The sequence below is a fragment of the Chaetodon auriga genome, chromosome 3, assembly GCF_051107435.1.
Source record: "Chaetodon auriga isolate fChaAug3 chromosome 3, fChaAug3.hap1, whole genome shotgun sequence".
Lineage (NCBI taxonomy): Eukaryota > Metazoa > Chordata > Actinopteri > Chaetodontiformes > Chaetodontidae > Chaetodon > Chaetodon auriga.
The window spans coordinates 9,032,152-9,054,252 of record NC_135076.1 but is presented as its reverse complement, the minus strand read 5'-3'; the positions used below and the strand labels follow the sequence as shown (position 1 = coordinate 9,054,252).

Here is a 22,101-nt window from a genome sequence, read left to right as displayed (position 1 = left end):
TCCTCAGTGCAGTGAGTGTGTGTTGGAGGGGGTGGGAGTCATTGACTGTCATGGAGGACAGCTTGGCTGTCATCCTCCTCTCCCCCACCTCCTCCACCAGTTCCAGAGGGCATCCCAGGACAGAGCTGGCCTTCCTGATGAGTTTGTCCAGCCTCTTCCTGTCAGCTGTTGTGATGCTGCTCCCCCAGCAGACTACACCATAGAAAATAGCAGAGGCCACAACAGAGTCATAGAAGGTCTTCAGGAGTGCCCCACGCACCGCAAAAGACCTCAGCCTCCTCAGCAGATAGAGTCTGCTCTGTCCTTATGTATGTATGTTGCTGATTATGGCCACTTGCCCTTTTAAATTGAAGCACAAACAAACTCTGCCATGGATAAATAATGACATTTATCAGCTGATGAAGAAGCGGGATCATGCATTAAAAAAATCACTGTCCACAAAATTACATACAGATAACCTCATCTACAAGGGGCTATGAAACCGGTTTGTAACTGAACTAAGAAAGGCAAAGACAAATTATTTCATGCAACTGATAAATGATTCAGGTGGGAACAGCTCATATCTATGGAAACATATTAATACACTCTTAAACCGTAAGCCAAAGTGCCATGGAGAAATAAGGGAACTTAATATTAAAGGAACGATTTCCACTAACATCAAGGAAATAGCTAAAGAATTAAATACATACTTCATTCAGTCCGTAGATGAACTTACATCAAATTTTGAAAAAACTCTCAATATAGATTAACTTAACTTAGATCCCCACAATTACAAAACCTAAACAACATAACTAATGGTCAGGCTTCCTACTTTAACATCAAACAAACTGACCACACCAACATTCGAAAAATTATAATGCAATTAAGCAACTCAAAGGCAAAAGATACATTCGGAATCGATGCTTTATTTTTGAAGAAACATAGTGCCATCTTGATAAGCCCATTACTCCATTTAATAAATTTGTCTATTAAAGAAGGGAAATTTCCACAAAGCTTTAAAATGGCTATTATCACCCCAATTTATAAATCTGGTGCATTAACTGATGCTGGTAATTATAGACCAACATCAATTCTCCCAGCAATGTCAAAAGTACTTGAAAAGGTTATCGCTAATCAATTGATGACCCATCTTGAAAACAATCAGTTTTATCATCCAAAACAATTTGGATTTCGCAAGAAATGTTCAACTGAGATGGCACTGTGTCACTTCATTGAGAGAACAAAATGTTCACTTGACAATGGAAACGTGGTTGGAGCAGTGTTTCTGGACTTGAAGAAAGCCTTCGACACTGTAAGTCATGAGATACTTGTCAGTAAACTAAGACATCAATTTAATTTTTCTGCCCTTGCTATTAGTTGGCTTAGCTCATATTTGGAATATTGACAACAGTGTGTTCGCTTACAGAATGTGAAAACATGTTCTCTGTACAGTAAGACTGGTCTGCCACAGGGATCAGTTTTAGGTCCTATTCTTTTTTGCTTATACATAAATGATTTGCCTACTATATGTACAGACACTGAATGCCAGATGTATGCTGATGATACAGTGTTTTATGTTTCTGCAAAGAACCCCTATCAAGCTTCAGAGATCTTAAGCAGACAGATGGTTACTGTTTCCGAATGGCTACAAAGGAACCACTTAACACTTAATGACAAAAAAACAGTATCAATGTGTTTTTCAATAAGAAAGAAAGTCCCTGAGAAATTTAACATCACTATTGATGCGAAAGAAATTGAGGTGGTAAATGAGTTTAAATATTTAGGTATAACTTTAGATCCTCAACTTAAGCTTGATGTACATATAAAGAAGCTATCTAAAACTGTAAAAACCAGTCTGAGATGCTTTAGACTTATCAGGTCATGTCTCTCCTTTAAGGCAGCTCATTTATATCTGCATGCCATGGTTCTTTCGCATTTGTCCTATTGCATCACTGCCTGGGGCCAGGCCACGGACTCAGCTACTAGACCTCTATTCTCGCTTAATAAACAAGCTTTGAAAATTTTAGACCAGATGCCACAAAAATGGCACCACTGCAAAATCATTGAGAAATATAATTTGTTGACTTTTTCCAATTTTATAAAATTCTCCTTCCTGAAAGTTGTTTTTAAGTGCTTAAATGGACTGACCCCACAAGTGATGTCTCAGATCTTTAAAAAGACAGACAGCTGTAGGACAACGACAAGGAACATAAGAAAGCAAAACTGTAAAATCAGAAGGTGCAGGACAACATTTGGGCAATCATCCCTCTCAGTGCAAGGTACGCACTTATGGAATTCCTTACCATCAGAAATTAAATCCCAAACAGAACTAAAGAAGTTTAGTGTGAAAGTTAAACATTGGCTTAAGCAGCAGCAGAAATGTGAACATTAATTAGTAGCATAGTACTTTACTAATGTTTAATGTTAAATTTAACTTGTGTTTTAACCTATAATTTACTGCAACTGTGTTTATTTATTCATGGTACTTATTCACTGTATCCACTGTATTACTTACTGTATTTGTATTATTGCATTTGTATTGTATTCTGTATATTTTATTCTATTCTAAAGCCTGACCAGGGACAAAGACTGCAAATTAGCTGAAGCTAGACGTCTTATGTACATCACATTTTCCCATTTCCTGTGGCAATGTTGTATGCATCGTCCCTGTTAAATAAACATTAATAATAACAGCAGCCAGTCCCTGTTTGGGTGACAACAAAGCTTTTGTAGAATGCCTCACAGCCTTCCTGTGTGACACAATGTCGTACCTAAATGTTTTGCTTTTACCTTAATTTCTTTTTTTGTACTGGTTGAGGTAATAAAAGACCAGACTCTACCAACGTTCAGAGCACCCAAAAATATATGTCAAGCATCATTTAATACTATGCACCAATGGGAAAATGTTCTTGAATATACACAAAAAAAAAGGCCCGGTGCCATTTATGGACAGAAAGCCATCAATTGAAGGTTTTTTTCTCTGCTAGTAGGACATTAATATGTATTTATGCTAGTAGTACACTTACACTAGTAAGTAAAACTTTGCTTTTACTTTTACACTTCTGAAATTCTGAAACAGTAGAATCAGGTTGGGAAATTAGGTGGGAAATATGAGAGTGGTTGGTCGATTTCAAATACAAAATAATAATATACTATACTACTCCATAAATTCTCATTAGAATTAAGCAGAAAGGAGTCAAATTCAGACAATTAAACACAATGACCAACAATTAATAGAACAAGATACAGACACCACTGTGGGTGCAACAAGCAACATTAAGCTACAGAAATGAAATTACTGCCACTTCTAGATTAGATTAGATTAGATAAGATTCAACTTTATTATAATTGTCAGAGTGCAGCACAGACAACAAAATGCAGTTTGGCATCTAACCAGAAGTGCAAATAGTCATATTATCCAAAATATAAGGTAGTGCAATTGGCATGAGGTATAAACAGTATGAGGTATGTGCAGGTAGTGCAAGTAATTTATATGAAACTATAAAACATGTGCAACATGGTATGTAAACAAGTGACATGTGCACCAGGTAGCAAGTGGCAGTGCAGTAAAAAGTAAAAAATAAAAAATAAAAAAGTATAAGTGAACAGATGAGGTATGTAGTGGATATAAAAGATGAAGTGCTATGTGCAGTATGCCATGGGCTGAGTAATGTTCATCTTTGTGTGTAGTCTCTTGGGTCCTAATTGATGGCCACGAGATGGTAAGAGGGGGGTGTCAGTGTCAAAAGGAGGGTGGTGGGGCTGCTGAGGGATGGAGTTCAGCAGTGTAACAGCTCTGGGGCAGAAGCTGAACGGACGAACCTTCTTCAGTCTCCTCAGGAAGTAGAGGTGCTGTTGAGCCTTCTTTATCAGGGTGGATGATTTGAGGGTCCAGGAGAGGTCCTCGGAGATGTGGACGCCCTGGATCTTGAAGTTCAACCTCAGCCCCGTCGATGTGACTGGGGCTGAGACTGTAGCCTTTAGTTTTCCTGTAGTCCAGGTCCCTGGCCTTCTTGGTGTTGAGGGTCAGGTTATGGTCGGCGCACCACTGCTGAACCTCATCCCTGTACGCTGACTAGTCGTTGTTGTTAATCAGGCCTATCACCGTGGTGTCGTCCACAAACTTGATGATGGAGTTGGAGCCATGCACAGGCATGCAGTCGTGGGTGAAGAGGTAGTAGAGGAGAGGGCTGAGCACACAGCCCTGTGGGACGCCAGTGTTCAGGGTCAGGGTGGCAGAGGTGTGGTTGTCTACCCTAACAGACTGCGGTCTGTTGGTCAGGAAGTCCAGGGTCCAGTTGCAGACAAAGGTGCTGATGCAGAGGTCACTGAGTTTGTTGACCACCTTGGAAAGGATGACTGTGTTGAATGCTGACCTGAAGTTGATGAACAGCATCCTTGCGTTGGTGTTGTTGTTGTCCAGGTGCGTCAGGGTGGAGTGCAGTGCCTTGGAGATGGCATCCTCTGTCAACCTGTTTGGTCAGTGGGCAAACTGATGAGGGTCCACTGTGGGGGGAAGACAGCATTTGAGGTGGGCCAATACCAGCCTCTCAAAGCACATGGTGATGATGAGGATGAGTGCGGCGGGGTGGAAGTCATTAAGGCCCACTGCAGCTGACTGCTTCGGTACCGGCACGATGGTCGTGGTCTTGAGGCTCATGGGGATTTCTGCCTCAGGCAGTGACAGATTGAAGATGTCAGTGAAGACCCCAGCCAGCTGTTCAGCAAAGGCCTTGAGCACGTGGCCGGGTATGTCATCAGGGCCAGCAGCCTTATGGATGTTCACCCTGCTGAGTGCAGAATACACATCATAAGTGAAGAGCATTAGTGGCTGTTCATCTGGGTGGGGAGCAGCTTTGGTGGCTGGTTGTGTGTTGCCCCGATCAAAGAGAGTGTAGAAGTTCTTGAGCTCATTGGGAAGGGAGGCATTGCTGGTTGGTGGGGCTGTCTTTTTTGACTGGATGTCCTGCCACATGCGACGGGGGTCGGCATTGTTGTGGAAGTGCTCCTCAATCTGTAGCTTGTGAGTGTGTTTAGCTTTCCTGACGTCCCTCTTCAGGTTAGCTCTGGATGAGCTGTACGCCGCTGCGTCACCAGATCTAAAGGCAGCGTCCTGTTCCTTTAGTAGGAGGTGGACCCTACTGTTCATCCAAGGCTTCTGGTTGGGGAAAGTTTTTATCTGTTTGTGGGTGCTGACATTGTCAACACGTGTTGATGTAATCCAGAACAGAGGAGGCATATGAGTCAACGTCTATGGATCCTGAGTCCAGCGTGGCCTGGGTGGCGTCTATGGATCCTGAGTCCAGCATGGCCTGGGTGGTGAACAAACTCCACTCTGTGTGTTGAAACTGGTGCTGGAATGTGGTGTCTGCTCCCTCTGGCCTTACTTTAGCAGTCCTCACTGACAGCTTCACACGTCTGATGAGTGGTGTGTATTTGGGGAGTAGGAACAATGAGACTGTAATCAGACTGTCCCAGGTGGAGGAGGGGGTGGCTTTGTAAGCCCCAGGAATGTTTGTATAAACATGGTCCAGGGTTTTGTCTTCTCTGGTGGGGCAGGAGACATTCTGGTGAAATTTGGGGAGAACAGCCCTCAGGTTGGAGAGGTTGAAGTCTCCAGCAACAAGAAAGGCTTCATCAGAGTGTGCAGTTTGTTGTTTGTGGATAGCAGCATACAGTTCATTGCTAGTTTTGTTAGCACTGGTTCTTTGTTGGAAGCCCAAGAACAGTCCGAAGCAATCTTCAGTTCACAGTCAAAGTATTTTTTAAGGTCACGTATAAAGTAATACAGTGCTGGTCTCAGAATGTCAGAGCTCAGTGAGGATCTCAGCCAGAAATGAGCATAGTTGTCAGACAAAAGTTTACATTTATCATGCTGGGTTTGACCAAACCCAGTACAATAATCAGATATACGTTACAGAATATAATTGGTCAGTTCCCAAGGCCTGGGCATACCATATCTTTGTTCTGGACATGTGTTAAACAACCTGTATGAGTGTGTGTTGTGTGAACGCCGGATCTAAATGCAATAGACATCACAAACAGAAAAGAGGAGACAAGACTGTCCACAACCAGAGTGCCACCTGCCTTTTGTTATGAGAAGTGGCTCTCACCAGCCATATTATCCTTACGACTCTAGGCTATGAAGGACATTCATGTAGGTTAAAGATCAGAGCACGAGAACACATGAGATGACCTTAAAGGGCCTGATCATTACAGTTTAGCATTAGCATCTGGGGATATAAGCTGCAGTTATCACAGTGGATGTGAACTCTCTAGGCAGATAAAAAGGCCTACACTCGATCATCAGATATTCCAGATTAGCAGAACAGTGGCTCCTAGTGATAACAGAGTCTGTACACCAAGTTTTGTTCATATAGATACATAGTCCTCCACCCCTGATCTTACCAGAGTGCTCTGCCGTTCTGTCTGCTCTGAAGATGCGGCATCCTTGCAGCTCTATCGGGTTGTCTGGGACACTGTTGCTAAGCCACGTTTTGGTGAAAATCATGACATTGCAGTCCATAAACATTCTCTGTGATGTGATCTGAAGTCATAGCTCGCCCATTTTGTTCGACAAAGACCGAACATTGGCGAGGAAGATACTGGGTAGCAGTAGCCGGCGCGGGATTAGCTATAGCTTTGTGTGTAAACCTCCGTGCATCTCTCCTTTGTTTACGATCTCGCCACCGCCGGTGCTTCCAGTCGGCGTAGCTGAGTCGCTCTGCCTCGCTGTCCTGGTGATCTCTTGGGGGACTTGAAGTTTGTCAAATACACTGCTTGTGTATCGAAATCTTAAATCCAGAAGTTGCTGTCTGGTGTAGGAAGTGTTTGAAAAGCTGTAATGAGTGAACAGGCTCGAAACCTGTATGAAAATAATATCTATATCGTGAATTCTAGTGAGACACTGAGCCTTGCATTGTGCATGCACCGCCATCTTGATCGAATGGGACCCGAATGGGACATGACACCCAACTCAGAAATAACTGATGTATAAAGAAGTTTCACTAGCGTGTATGAAAATACATCATCTGCATCATCATCAAATTACATGTTGAAGAAGGGGGTTAAACACGGAGTTTGGGGTGCTGATAACTGCCACACATCTAATCATACATACATCTTTTTTTTATTATGGCACCATTGATGTCCACTCCAACCAGGAGTTCAATCTCACGGTGAAACTTGAGTTTTTTGAGAAGGGTGCACTCACTGCAGCCCAAGTCCACCACCTGAGGAGAGACATGACACACATACACCTGGACAACAGTCTTATTTCATGTGAAAGTTATCACGGCAAGTAACCCAAACCACTATGAAGGACAATTTCAGCTCATGTCTTCATTTGGAAAACGCTAAAGTCTGGTTAGCCTGAGTTAATTGAAGGACGTGCATTGGTTTGGTAAAATAAATATAATTAGTTACTTTCCACCGCTGTTGCAAATGTATTTTACATTGTGGGATCAGCCGCCCCTTCCCAATAAAATAAAATAAACAAAAGTGATTAATGCTGTCTCTACACCAGCCATTGAAAAAAATACTATTATGAATATTGCACAGACGTGAAGTCAACGACACGTAGTGGTTAATGCACATTAATATCAATATCAACTGAAAAATATGGCAAATACATTTGCTGTTGCTGTCTGTGTCACTTGAAGCAGGTTGACGGAGTGGATTTGTTTGGAATGACTCAGAGCTACTTGAACCACATGAGCCTATGGCAGTGAGATCAAAGAGTGCAGCAACTCTCTTATTCAACACGCTGGCGGTGACTTATGGTTTTGTTAAAATGTTTGTTTTCCATGTTTTTTTCCTCTTAAACCTCTTTTTGGATGCTTAAAAAGCAGTTCTAATTGTTATTGAGAACGTAAAGATGAATTTTTGGATCACAAAGTGACAAATGCTCAAGGGAATGTGATCTTCCCTGCACTGAGAAAATCATGTCGTCATACAACAAATAATGAGCAGTATTGCATGGAAGCCTGTTCACACCTTGATAGATAATGATGTCTACAACCACAGGGGGCATGCCTCCAATCAAAGGTGTTAAGAAAACACATTTTAACATAAACACATCGTGGACATCTCCTCATTAAAAACATGATGCAATAGTTTGGAAACATCAACAAGTATCAACAAGTTGTATCCCCCAAAACAGTATGGGCTTCTTAGTATTTCAGCCACATATTCTAAAATTGGGCCTATCCCAGCTGTCAATGGGCGAGAGGCGCGGTACACCCTGAACCGGTCGCCAGCCGATTGCAGGCCAACATATACAGACAAACAACCATAATGACCTAACCTAATGAGCATGTTTTTGGTCTGTGGGAGGAAGCCCGGAGCGAACCCACGCATGCATGGGAAGAACATGCAAACTTCACACAAAGGCCGTGCCCAACCTGGGGATCAAACCAGTGACCTTCTTGCTATGAGGCACGCACAGTACCTGCTGCGCCACCATGCCGCTCCACAGTGAACATGAGCCAGAAATTTAAGTTTGTAACTTTCAGTACAGACACAACACTTGACTGCTATGGTTCAGCTCATTTTAATTCCTGAAATGTTTTCTCTATTATTTTAGATTTCCCATTGCCAAGAGAAAAGTTTGCTGTTCTTTTTTTTTCTGGTGTGTCACATTAACCATAACCAATGCACCGGAAAACAGGGAACAGCAGAAAGCAGCATGAAGACCAGTGACAATATTATGGTGGTTACTTTTTTCTATTTTTAATGAGATGAAGATGGTGAAAAGGAGTGTAATGCTGCTGGATATTCAATCTGATATCACACAAATGCTAACGTCCGAAATGTAAAGCGTCATCAAAAGGGGTGAAAATTAGTGCGTCTGTCCATCTGGGTGTTATGTTTCCATCACTGCAGATAAACAGAATGCCGTTTCACTCTGATTTCTGCTGATTTCACAGCACTGAGTCTGTGATAATCAAAGTCAACTCTTCTAGAGTGCCTGGAGCATTGGGTCAGCATATCAGGCACTTCAACGCTTCGCCTCTTTCCTGGAGAGGAGAAAGTTTTTAGGTTTATTTAGTGCAGGCATGTCAAACCTATTCCACAAAGGGCCGTGTGGCTGCAGGTTTTTCCTCCAACCAGTCAAGAGCACGCAGTCTGACCAATCAGCCGTCTGAAGACTGAGATCAGCTAATGAAATGAGTCAAGACTGGTGTGCTGCTGCTTGGTTGGAAAGAAAACCTTCAGCCACTTGGCCCTTTGTGGAATAGGTTTGACATATGTGATTTAGTGGATCATTGTTGTCTACTTACCTGCTTAGCTGTCTACTATTTTCTGTCTACATTAACCCCTTCATCATGTTATGCAAAAGCACAGAGTGTCATATCACTGCTGTGCTGACAACACACAGCTGGACCTCCCTTTGAGACCTGTGACCACTGTCTTGGCATTTTAATTGACCCTGATCTTAAATTTGATAAACCTTATCCATGCTTTTACTTCTTCTGGGTTATTGCAATGCACTTTATTTCAGGCTTCACATGATCCCCAACAGGGATGGTGGACACATTTGGGGACAGCAAGGAAGGAAGCCAGACCTAGAGATGTATTTGAGGATGAAATTATTAAATTGAAATGCTTCTCTGTGGTTGACAGACAGGACCAGGGACACAGGAAAGGTGTGATGAGTAACTTGAACCAAAATCCAACCATCTAAAGCAGCAGTGAGAGGAGACACAAGCTGTTCTGAGTTTATTCTACAATGGAGGGCTAAATTTATGACCAAAAGCATCAGTCAGCAGAGAAAGAATACGTAAGGGTAAAGGTTTGCTTGGATTAGCATTCTAGGATGAGATGGGACCAAAGAGACAGTCTGGCTCACTTGTACCCCCACTGCTACTGCTGAGCTATTCCTTGGCTGATGACAGCTTTCTGAATTGTTGCTGAACCAGCACATGATTCTTGGTCTGGTGTAAATAAGTGAACTGAATGAGAAGAAAAAAATGAAAAAGCCATCCAAAAAACTTATTACAGGTCTGCTTGGGTAAATTTTATGTTCAGGACAGATGAATAAAATCTGCAATACCACTGTAGCTCAAGGCTAGGGGCTGCAGCCCGCTAGGAGATGCAGAAAAATTGCAGTTTGTTTCTGTGAAACTTACATAAGAAAAATAGAGAAAAAGAAAAAAGGACTGTTGATAAAGCCTTCGGTCTATGTGAGCCTTGAAACAGAGGAGTAAGCAGACTGGCAGGGGAGATAACCTGGGAGTACGGCTCAGTATCGACGAGCCATAATCTTTTTTAGTGAAAAGGTCCTATCTCATTGTGAGTAGAGGCAAATTAACAGAAAAAGATATCATAAAATTATAAGTAAAATAGGAGTAGTACCCGTGAACCTTCTGAAATAAACTCAGACGCCCGCTTTAAAACAAACTCATTTAATAAATAAATGTATAAAAAAACTGAGGTTGTGAACACTGAGAATTAAGAAGAGGGACAGTTTTTAATTTTGTTTTTGCTTGTGTATCTGCTTTGATATTTGTAATATTGCTTGTCAAAAACAAAGCTGGTGGGAGGACATGTGTGGAGAAGATGAAGGGGAGGAGAGAGATGATGGACAATAGGAATGATGAAATGTGGAAGAGATAAATATCTCATCTCATGAAAAGGTGAATCAGAACGCTGCTAGACATCAGCAGCTCTCTGTTCAGATCCACAGTCACTATCTCTGATGATGGAGTCAGTGGAAGCAGCTGATCTCTGTATGCCTCCACTCAACACCTCCTGCAGGTCAATGTCTGTTACTCCTGAAGCCATGTTCATCAAAACACTGCTGTCCTGTATCGCTCTGCTCACTGTGACACTCAACTTGTTGGTCATCATCTCCATCTCCCACTTCAGGTACAGACACTGTTCTTGAAATATAACAACTAATAGTGTGGATGAGTTTAATTCATGGTTGGAAGCTTTGTTTATTTTATGCTGTTATATACGAACAAGACCGATTCTTTCTCTGAGTCATCGTCAATACGGCTGTATTATTAAAAGTCTAAGACAAGCCAGAGATGTGAGTACTTTCACTTGTAAATGAAAATGTTATTCTCATTGTGTTTTTGTGTAAAATGTGTCACAATTGAAACAATCATGATAAAAATCTATTTAATAATATCACCAAACTACAGTAGTAATTGGTTAATAAACTGTGGAGGTCAGTGATATTATAGAGCTTTATGTGGCACGTAGGCTATGTAGAGTTTGGTTTTCACACTGTTGTGTCGATAAAAAGTAAAATTCCATGTTTTGTCTGTATTCTCACAATGATTGCTGTCCTCTAAACTCATTTGCACTGAATATGAGGCACTAATCATAATCTCCCCCTCCAGGCAGCTCCAGACCCCCACCAATCTCATCCTCCTCTCCCTGGCTGTGTCTGACTTGCTGGTGGGCCTTACTGTGATGCCATATGCAATCATTCTGCTGCAGCCCTGCTGGTTTCAGCATAAAATCTCATGTGCTCTTTTGTACCTGTCTGGCTTCATCATCACCTCTGCCTCTGTTGGCAACATGGTGCTCATATCAATGGACCGCTATGTGGCTATTTGTTACCCTCTGCGTTATTCTTCCATGGTGACACCAAGCAGAGTTCAAATCTGTGTGTCTCTGTGTTGGACCTGTTCTGTTATCTACAACACTATAATACTGAAAGATTACTTGTCACAAATACATTTGTCTAATTCCTGCTACCAAGAATGTACAATTGTCATAAACTACATTTCGGGGGCAGTAGACTTGCTTCTCACCTTTTTCGGCCCTGTTACTGTGATCATAGTTCTCTATGTGAGAGTGTTTGTGGTGGCTGTGTCACAGGCACGTGTCATGAGGTCTCAAATTTCAGCTGTCAAATCAATTACTGTGACTGTTAAGAAATCTGAGATGAGAGCTGCTACAACTCTTGGTATTATCCTTCTTGTGTTTATACTTTGTCTGTGTCCATACTACATTCCTTCTCTAACAGGACAGGACACCACAGGTGGTGTCGAGTCATCAGCTCAATGTTGGCTGTTCTATTGTAACTCCAGTTTTAATCCTCTGATCTATGCCTTTTTCTACCCCTGGTTTAGAAAATCAGTTAAACTCATTGTCAGCCTTCAGATACTGCAGCCAGGTTCCCGAGAGGCCAAGATCATGTTGAGATAAGAAATATAATGTACAGAAACTGACCAAACACAGGACAAAATAAGGGAGAAATACATTTAGGATGTAAACACTATACTCTGAAACAACAGGGAAGATGGAGTTATAACAGTCTTGATTTGGAAAAGTTATTGAAAATTCTGTTGTGTAGGAATAGTCTTGTATTGGATCGATTGATCATGTGGCATAATTTGTTTAAAAAGCCAAACAGAGTAGATGCCAAAATTGAATTAATTAAGGCCTATGTTCACAATAATTATTATCTGTGCTGCTGTGTTCTATCCAGAGTGCACAAAACCCAGACAGAAGGCATGATTTGGAGTAATCGCTCTTATCCACAGCCTTGTTGTGAGAATAAACAAAATTTCTACTTTATTCTCATGATCCATCCATCCATCCATTTTCTACCGCTTATCCGGGGCCGGGTCGCGGGGGCAGCAGTCTAAGCAGGGATGCCCAAACTTCCCTCTCCCTGGACACTTTCTCCAGCTCATCCGGGGGGATCCCGAGGCGTTCCCAGGCCAGCCGAGCGACATAGTCACTCCAGCGTGTCCTGGGTCTTTCTCGGGGCCTCCTCCCGGTGGGGCATGCCTGGAACACATCCCTAGGGAGGCGTCCAGGGGTCATCCGATAGAGATGCCCGAGCCACCTCAGCTGACTCCTCTCGATGTGGAGGAGCAGCTCCTCCCGGGTGACAGAGCTCCTCACCCTATCTTTAAGGGAGCGGCCTGCGGAGGAAACTCATTTCAGCCACTTGTATCCGGGACCTCGTTGTTTCGGTCATGACCCAAAGTTCATGACCATAGGTGAGGGTAGGAACGTAGATTGACCGGTAAATCGAGAGCTTCGCCTTTCGGCTCAGCTCCTTCTTCACCACGACAGACCGATACAGCGACCGCATTACTGCTGCCGCTGCACCGATCCGCCTGTCAATCTCACGCTCCATTCTTTCCTCACTCGTGAACAAGATCCCAAGATACTTAAACTCCTCCACTTGAGGGAGGATCTCTCCCCCAACCTGGAGGGTTTATTCTTATGGTCAAATTGTCAAATCAAATATGATGCTGAAAAACATTTCTATGAAAGCTGTTGCTGTGACATAAATGACCAAATGATTGTTTTCACAACGTGAATGTAGAGTGACGTCAAAAAATAAATTGTCATGTTGAATTGATAATTTGTGCTTTGTTTTTCTTCCCTGTCACATGCAGGATTTTATATCAATGTATCCTTGAATAACACATTTAGCACACTCTTAATGTTTCACCAGATTTTTTTTTATTCTTTCTTTTAAGGAATTCCTTACAAAGATCTGTCAACGTTTACAAAATGATGAGTGACATATTACATCGTAAAGAAAATTAAATGTATGGTTTCAAAAATATCAGTAAGTTCCCTCCCTAAAGCCTGCATGCAATAGCTCTACATTTTCAGAATTGTCTGAAATAATTTTCAAACAAATTTGACGCAGAACTTTCCTAGGCTATGCCTTGTCCGACGGCACTGGCAATACACCAGAGAGTGCTTGCACTCCAACAGGACAGACACAAACAAACCAGTATTGCTGCCCCGACACACTGCAGCAAAGAAGAGTGCACTGGCAACAACAGACCGGTAAAAGACCTCAAGCACCTTGCTGCACACGTTGAATGATCTGAGCCTCCTCAGGAAATAGAGTCTGCTCATCCCCTTCTTGTAAACAGCGTTGATGTTAGTTTCCAATTCAGTCTGTTGTCGAGGTGCACTCTGAGGTATTTGTAATCCTCCACCACTGCGACAATTTCCCCCAGGATACACAGTGGTTGTGTGGTTGTCCTGTTCCTTCTGAAATCAATAACCATCTCCTTGGTCTTGGCCACATTAAGCAGCAGGTGATTTCTACCCGACGATTCCACAAAATCGTCCACCACTGCTCTGTATTCCCCCTCTCTTCCATCCATTATACACCCCACCAACATTGAGTCATCCGAAAACTTCTGTAGGTGGCACGATGAAGAGTTGTACTGAAAGTCTGAGGTGTACAAGGTGACTCCCATCACTTGCAGTTTCTCACCCCTGCTTAGCTGTCTTCTATTTTCTGTCTACATTACCCCCTTCATCATGTTATGCAATAACACAGAGTGTCATATCACTGATGTGCTGACAACACACAGCTGAACCTCCCTTTGAGACCTGGCGGGCCTGATGCGCTAAAACACCTGTTTGACTGCCTAAATGACAAAGTTTTGGATGGCTCGTGACTCATTAAATGTAAATGAGAGTCAGATGGAAATTCTTATTTTCAATCTCCAGGTCTTGGTAAAAATCTAGCCTGTGACCTCAGACCACTGTGTGACTGTCTTGGCATTTTAATTGACCCTGATCTTAAATTTGATAAACCTTATTCATGCTTTTACTTCTTCTGGGTTATTGCAATGCACTTTATTTCAGGCTTCACATGATCCCCAACAGGGATGGTGGACACATTTGAGGACAGCAAGGAAGGAAGCCAGACCTAGAGATGTATTTGAGGATGAAATTATTAAATTGAAATGCTTCTCTGTGGTTGGCAGACAGGACCAGGGACACAGGAAAGGTGTGATGAGTAACTTGAACCAAAATCCAACCATCTAAAGCAGCAGTGAGAGGAGACACAAGCTGTTCTGAGTTTATTCTACAATGGAGGGCTAAATTTATGACCAAAAGCAGTCATCTGCACCAGAGTCAGCAGAGCAAGGAGAGGTAAGGAGAGCTGATTGTAACAAAGGTTTGCTTGGATTAGCATTCTAGGATGAGATGGGACCAAAGAGACAGTCTGGCTCACTTGTACCCCCACTGCTACTGCTGAGCTATTCCTTGGCTGATGACAGCTTTCTGAATTGTTGCTGAACCAGCACATGATTCTTGGTCTGGTGTAAATAAGTGAACTAAATGAGAAGAAAAAAATGAAAAAGCCATCCAAAAAACTTATTACAGGTCTGCTTGGGTAAATTTTATGTTCAGGACAGATGAATAAAATCTGCAGTACCACTGTAGCTCAAGGCTAGGGACTGCAGCCCGCTAGGAGATGCAGAAGAATTGCAGTTTGTTTCTGTGAAACTTACATAAGAAAAATAGAGAAAAAGAAAAAAGGGCTGTTGATAAAGCCTTCGGTCTATGTGAGCCTTGAAACAGAGGAGTGAACAGACTGGCAGGGGAGATAACCTGGGAGTACGGCTCAGTATCGACCGAGCCATAATCTTTCTTAGTTAAAAGGTCCTATCTCATTGTGAGTAGGGGCAAATTAACAGAAAAGACCAGGATATCATAATATTATAAGTAAAATAGGAGTAGTACCTGTGAACCTTCTGAAATAAACTCAGATGCCTGCTCTAAAACTCATTTAATAATAGTTGGAGACTTCCGACAGAAATAAATGTATAAAAAAAACTGAGGTTGCGAACATTGAGACGTGAGAAGAGGACCGGTTTTTTGTTTTGTTTGTGCTTATGTATCTGCTTTGGTATTTGTAATATTGCGTGTCATTAGGTCTTAAATTTCAGCTGTCAAATCAATGACTGTGACTGTTAAGAAATCAGACATGAGAGCTGCTAAAACTCTTGGTATTATCCTTGTGTGTATACTTTGTATATGTCCATACTACGAGGTGGACTCGTCACATTGAGACATTAGCAGATTGTCGAGGACTTCACGGTGCACAAGGCCATAGAGGACGATGTTCAGATAGGTGTGCAAAAGTGGTGAAGCTCTCTTTGCTTGAATATATGTGTTTGTGGTTGCAGCTACTGTCAGGTTTATATTGTTTGTCCATCTCTGTGTTGTCTGCTTTGGTGGTGTTTTATTCTGCTGTGTAAGTGGCTGTTATTTCATTTCTGAATCCTTGATTGTGAACGACTGAGTCTTTCCATGATGCCCCTTTCATACACAATCATGATAATATCACCTGTTACCACTGAACCTGTTTACCTGTGGAATGTTCCAAACAGCTGTTTTTGGAGCATTCCGCAACTTTCCCAGTCTGTTGTTGCTCCTGTCCCAAAATGTGAAATGTGTTGCTGGATCAAATTCAGAATAAGTATATATTTACAAAAATCAGTGAAGCTGATGAGATAAAACATGAAATATATTGTGTTGATAGTGTTTTAAATTGAGTATATATTAAAAAGCAAAACAGCACAATGTATTTTATTTGTGTTTTACACAGCATCCCAACTTCTTTGGAATTGGGGTTTCAATTTATCATTTGTAATGTAAAATCATACAATGTCTGATAGATATAGTCAAAGCAATAACTAGATAAAGAATTACAAAGATGGAAAACAGGGTGCGAGAGATGTCAATCACAGTCGTGATTGTTTGAAAGAGCGTGATAGATGTGGGGAAATGAATGACATATTTGTATTTGACGATTCTAAGCTGTGGAAAAAAACAAGCTGGTGGGAGGACGTGTGGAGAAGATGAAGGGGAGGAGAGATGATGGACAATAGGAATGACGAAATGTAGAAGAGATAAATATCTCATCTTGTGAAAAGGTGAATCAGAGGGCTGCTAGACCTCAGCAGCTCTCTGTTCAGATCCACAGTCACTATCTCTGATGATGGAGTTAGTGGAAGCAGCTGATCTCTGTATGCCTCCACTCAACACCTCCTGCAGGTCAATGTCTGTTACTCCCGAGGCCATGTTCATCAAAACACTGCTGTCCTGTATCACTCTGCTCACTGTGACACTCAACTTGTTGGTCATCATCTCCATCTCCCACTTCAGGCACAGACACTGTTCTTGAAATATAACAGCTGATAGTGTGTATGAGTTTAATTCATGGATGGAAGCTTTATTTTATACTGTTACATACGAACAGGATGACTCTTTCTCTGAGTCATCGTCTATACAGCTGTATTATTAAAAGTCTAAGACAAGCTAGAAATCTCAGTACTTTCACTTGTAAATGAAAATGTTATTCTCATTGTGTTTTTGTGTTTAAATGTTTCACAATGACAGCAATATAATGAAAATCTACTTAATAATATCCAAACTACAGTAGTAATTTGATAATAAACTGTGGAGCTCAGTGATATTATGGAGCTTTATGTGGCATGTAGGCTATGTAGAGTTTGGTTTTCACACTGTTGTGTTGATAAAAAGTAAAATTCCATGTTTTGTCTGTATTCTCACAATGATTGATGTCCTCTAAACTCATTTGCACTGAATAAGAGGCACTAATCTTAATCTCCCCCTCCAGGCAGCTCCAGACCCCCACCAATCTCATCCTCCTCTCCCTGGCTGTGTCTGACTTGCTGGTGGGCCTTACAGTGATGCCATATGCAATCATCCTGCTGCAGTCCTGCTGGTTTCAAGATAAAATCTCATGTGCTCTTATGTACCTGTCTAGCTTCATCATACTCTCTACCTCTGTTGGGAGCATGGTGCTCATATCAATGGACCGCTATGTGGCTATTTGTTACCCTCTGCGTTACTCTTCCATGGTAACACCAAGCAGAGTTAAAACCTGTGTGTCTCTGTGTTGGATCTGTTCTGTTGTCTACAACATTATAATACTGAAAGATTTCTTGTCACAAATACATTTGTCTAATTCCTGCTACCAAGAATGTACAATTGTCATAACCTACATTTCAGGGGCAGTAGACTTGCTCCTCACCTTTTTCGGCCCTGTTACTGTGATCATAGTTCTCTATATGAGAGTGTTTGTGGTGGCTGTGTCACAGGCACGTGTCATGAGGTCTCAAATTTCAGCTGTCAAAACAAATACTGTGACTGTTAAGAAATCTGAGCTGAGAGCTGCTAGAACTCTTGGTATTATCCTTCTTGTGTTTATACTTTGTCTGTGTCCATACTACATTCCTTCTATAACAGGACAGGACACCACAAGTGGTCTCGAGTCATCAGCTCAAGGTTGGCTGTTCTATTGTAACTCCAGTTTTAATCCTCTGATCTATGCCTTTTTCTACCCCTGGTTTAGAAAAGCAGTTAAACTCATTGTCAGCCTTCAGATGCTGCAGCCAGGTTCCCGAGAGGCCAAGATCATGTTGAGATAAGAAATATAATGTACAGAAACTGACCAAACACAGGACAAAATAAGGGAGAAATACATTCAGGATGGAAACACTATACTCTGAAACAACCATTGTCAGAGAAGATGGAGTTATAACAATCTCGATTTGGAAAAGCTATTGAAAATTCTGTTGTGCAGGAATAGTCTTGTATTGGATCGATTGATCATGTGGCATAATTTGTTTAAAAAGCCAAACAGAGTAGATGCCAAAATTGAATTAATTAAGGCCTATGTTCACAATAATTATTATCTGTGCTGCTGTGTTCCATCCAGAGTGCACAAAACCCAGACAGAAGGCATGATTTGGAACAGAAGTAATCGCTCTTATCCACAGGCTTGCTGTTGCTGTGACATAAAAGACCAATTGATTATTTTCATAGCGTGAACTAAGAGTGACAATGTCAAAAAATAAATTGTCATGTTGAATTGATAATTTGTGCTGTGTTTTTCTTTCCAGTCACATGCAGGACTTTATATCAATGTGTCCTTGAATAACACATTTAGCACACTCTTAATTTTTCATCAGATTTTTTTATTCTTTCTTTTCAGGGATTGTTAACAAAGATCTGTCAGTGTTTACAAAATGATTGGTGACATATTACATCATAAAGAGAATAAACTGTATGGTTTTATAAATATCAATAAGCTCTTTGCATGTCCAGAGGCAGCACCCCTCTTCCACAGAGTCAACAAATTGCACCACCATGTTCTACAGTAGCCCAGAACAGACAAAAGGCCTTTTACATTTTTGACATTCTCAGCAGCCACTGTAGGAGAGGGTGAGGTGAGAGGAATTCAGTTGTTTTCAATCTGCAACCTAACAACTAGATTGCCACTAAATCACATTTTCTTTGCACATACTGTGTGCTCACCTCAAAGTCCCTCAAGATCATTCAAATGTAGAGAACAATTTTTTCAGGTATTATGTTAGTCTATGATTTTTTTCGCAATGATTGGGGTGCTAGTTATTGAAGTTTCAGATATCATGAAGAGTTGCTTGATGTACTGTACGGATGTTGTGAAATATACGATATGGTGGAGAAAGTTCATAGTATTGACCATCAATTTGACTATTTTATGTGAATTTGCATACATTTTCAGCTACATTTAATGTTTATTTTCACTATTGATTAATCTTTGTTTATTTTCAGATTAAGACACTAATCATTTAGTTTTTGACATGTCAAGAAGAAACTGAAAAATGTCCATCCCATGATCTGTTGGTCAGACAGTCCAAAGATATTTCTGACATTACATCAGAGTACGGACTCATTCAGTGTTTCTCAAGCATGCTCGCTGGCATTTTAAGCTGAGCTGACCTCTCATGACTCTAGTCAATAGCGGTATTTTATGTAATCAGCTGTAGTTGATGGTCAGATAATAGCTGGATAGATTCTAAATGCAGGTAGCTAATGTGAGCAACATTTCACCAGCTGACATAGATGTTCATTGGGCCTGCATTTAACTCAAATTAATTGCAGTTATTGCCGTTAGTTTAGTTTATCTTTGGATATTAGATTTGTTGTTAAAGTTAGCAACAGGCCTTGTTCAGACTGTCGCCGAAAATTTGTTTTTGGCAGGGTTAGGGTTTAGCATATCCAGATCCAGAAAAGTACTTACTGAGCAGTTGAACAGATGAAAGAAAATGGCAGTCAGTATGAGACTGTATATACTGTGACAATTTACTGATTGGCTACAAGTTGTAATTTCTCATTGCATGTTTTTTTCTTTTTTGTAGACCCTGCTACACTCTATCCAAACACACAACTGATGAATTAATGACTGAAAAATTAATGAATCAGTGGAGGAAAGTTCAGTGAGGTGAAAGCTGACAGAGCAGGTCTTGATGAAGCCTTTGTAATGGCCATCAGAATGTATTTTGCTTTCGACACTGCATAACCAAAACACTGACCTCATTTCTTAAAGTCTGTTTAAAGAACAGTAGACATAAATTGTAACAATTTACACTGGAGCGTCGTGCTCTATCCAAAGTGCAAATTGTAGTATTTCTACAGTGTTGCCCATAAAGTTGGAGTTGGAGTCTTTGTTTTCAGACACAATCCTCTGTTTATTCCTATTTAAATGCATCAGCAATCACTTTTGACCAGGTGCAATGATTACATTATATGTCCAAATTACCCAGGTGAAATGAATTCATGTATAACATTTGTTTGGCACTTTAAAAGACATTTGTTGTGTTTTCCGTTCCCTCCCTAAAGCCTGCATGCAATAGCTCTACATTTTCAGAATTGTCTGAAATAATTTGCAAACAAATTTGATGCAGAACTTTCCTAGGCTATGCCTTGTCCGACGCCACTGGCAATACACCAGAGACGGACACAAACAAACCAGTATTGCTGCCCCGGCACACTGCAGCAAAGAAGAGTGCACTGGCAACAACAGACCGGTAAAAGACCTCAAGCATCTTGCTGCACACGTTGAATGATCTGAGCCTCCTCAGGAAATAGAGTCTGCTCATCCCCTTCTTGTAAACAGCGTTGATGTTAGTTTTCCAATTCAGTCTGTTGTCGAGGTGCACTCTGAGGTATTTGTAATCCTCCACCACTGCGACAATTTCCCCCAGGATACACAGTGGTTGTGTGGTCGTCCTGTTCCTTCTGAAATCAATAACCATCTCCTTGGTCTTGGCCACATTAAGCAGCAGGTGATTTCTACCCGACGATTCCACAAAATCGTCCACCACTGCTCTGTATTCCCCCTCTCTTCCATCCATTATACACCCCACCAACATTGAATCATCCGAAAACTTCTGTAGGTGGCACGATGAAGAGTTGTACTGAAAGTCTGAGGTGTACAAGGTGACTCCCATCACTTGCAGTTTCTCACCCCTGCTTAGCTGTCTTCTATTTTCTGTCTACATTACCCCCTTCATCATGTTATGCAATAACACAGAGTGTCATATCACTGATGTGCTGACAACACACAGCTGAACCTCCCTTTGAGACCTGGCGGGCCTGATGCGCTAAAACACCTGTTTGACTGCCTAAATGACAAAGTTTTGGATGGCTCGTGACTCATTAAATGTAAATGAGAGTCAGATGGAAATTCTTATTTTCAATCTCCAGGTCTTGGTAAAAATCTAGCCTGTGACCTCAGACCACTGTGTGACTGTCTTGAGATTTTAATTGACCCTGATCTTAAATTTGATAAACCTTATTCATGCTTTTACTTCTTCTGGGTTATTGCAATGCACTTTATTTCAGGCTTCACATGATCCCCAACAGGGATGGTGGACACATTTGGGGACAGCAAGGAAGGAAGCCAGACCTAGAGATGTGTTTGGGGATGAAATTATTAAATTGAAATGCTTCTCTGTGGTTGACAGACAGGACCAGGGACACAGGAAAGGTGTGATGAGTAACAAGCCAAAATCCAACCATCTAAAGCGGCAGTGAGAGGAGACACAAGCTGTTCTGAGGTTATTCTACAATGGAGGGCTAAATTTATGACCAAAAGCATCAGTCAGCAGAGGAAGAAGACGTAAGGGTAAAGGTTTGCTTGGATTAGCATTCTAGGATGAGATGGGACCAAAGAGACAGTCTGGCTCACTTGTACCCCCACTGCTACTGCTGAGCTATTCCTTGGCTGATGACAGCTTTCTGAATTGTTGCTGAACCAGCACATGATTCTTGGTCTGGTGTAAATAAGTGAACTAAATGAGAAGAAAAAAATGAAAAAGCCATCCAAAAAACTTATTACAGGTCTGCTTGGGTAAATTTTATGTTCAGGACAGATGAATAAAATCTGCAATACCACTGTAGCTCAAGGCTAGGGGCTGCAGCCCGCTAGGAGATGCAGAAGAATTGCAGTTTGTTTCTGTGAAACTTACATAAGAAAAATAGAGAAAAAGAAAAAAAAGGAAGGGCTGTTGATAAAGCCTTCGGTCTATG

The 22,101-nt window shown here is 41.5% G+C and overlaps 2 protein-coding genes across 2 annotated transcripts; both read left to right on the top strand.

The window, feature by feature from the left end:
• The first annotated feature begins 10,681 nt into the window (after positions 1–10,681).
• Positions 10,682–12,144, top strand: LOC143317971 (trace amine-associated receptor 13c-like). Its single transcript, XM_076725804.1, has 2 exons — positions 10,682–10,848; positions 11,331–12,144. The coding sequence occupies exons 1-2, from the start codon at positions 10,682–10,684 to the stop codon at positions 12,142–12,144; spliced, it is 981 nt and encodes a 326-aa protein (XP_076581919.1).
• A 4,573-nt stretch (positions 12,145–16,717) lies between these two features.
• On the top strand, positions 16,718–18,173 carry LOC143317970 (trace amine-associated receptor 13c-like). Its single transcript, XM_076725803.1, has 2 exons — positions 16,718–16,884; positions 17,360–18,173. Exons 1-2 carry the CDS (start codon positions 16,718–16,720, stop codon positions 18,171–18,173), a joined length of 981 nt encoding a protein of 326 aa, XP_076581918.1.
• The last annotated feature ends 3,928 nt before the right edge of the window (positions 18,174–22,101 follow it).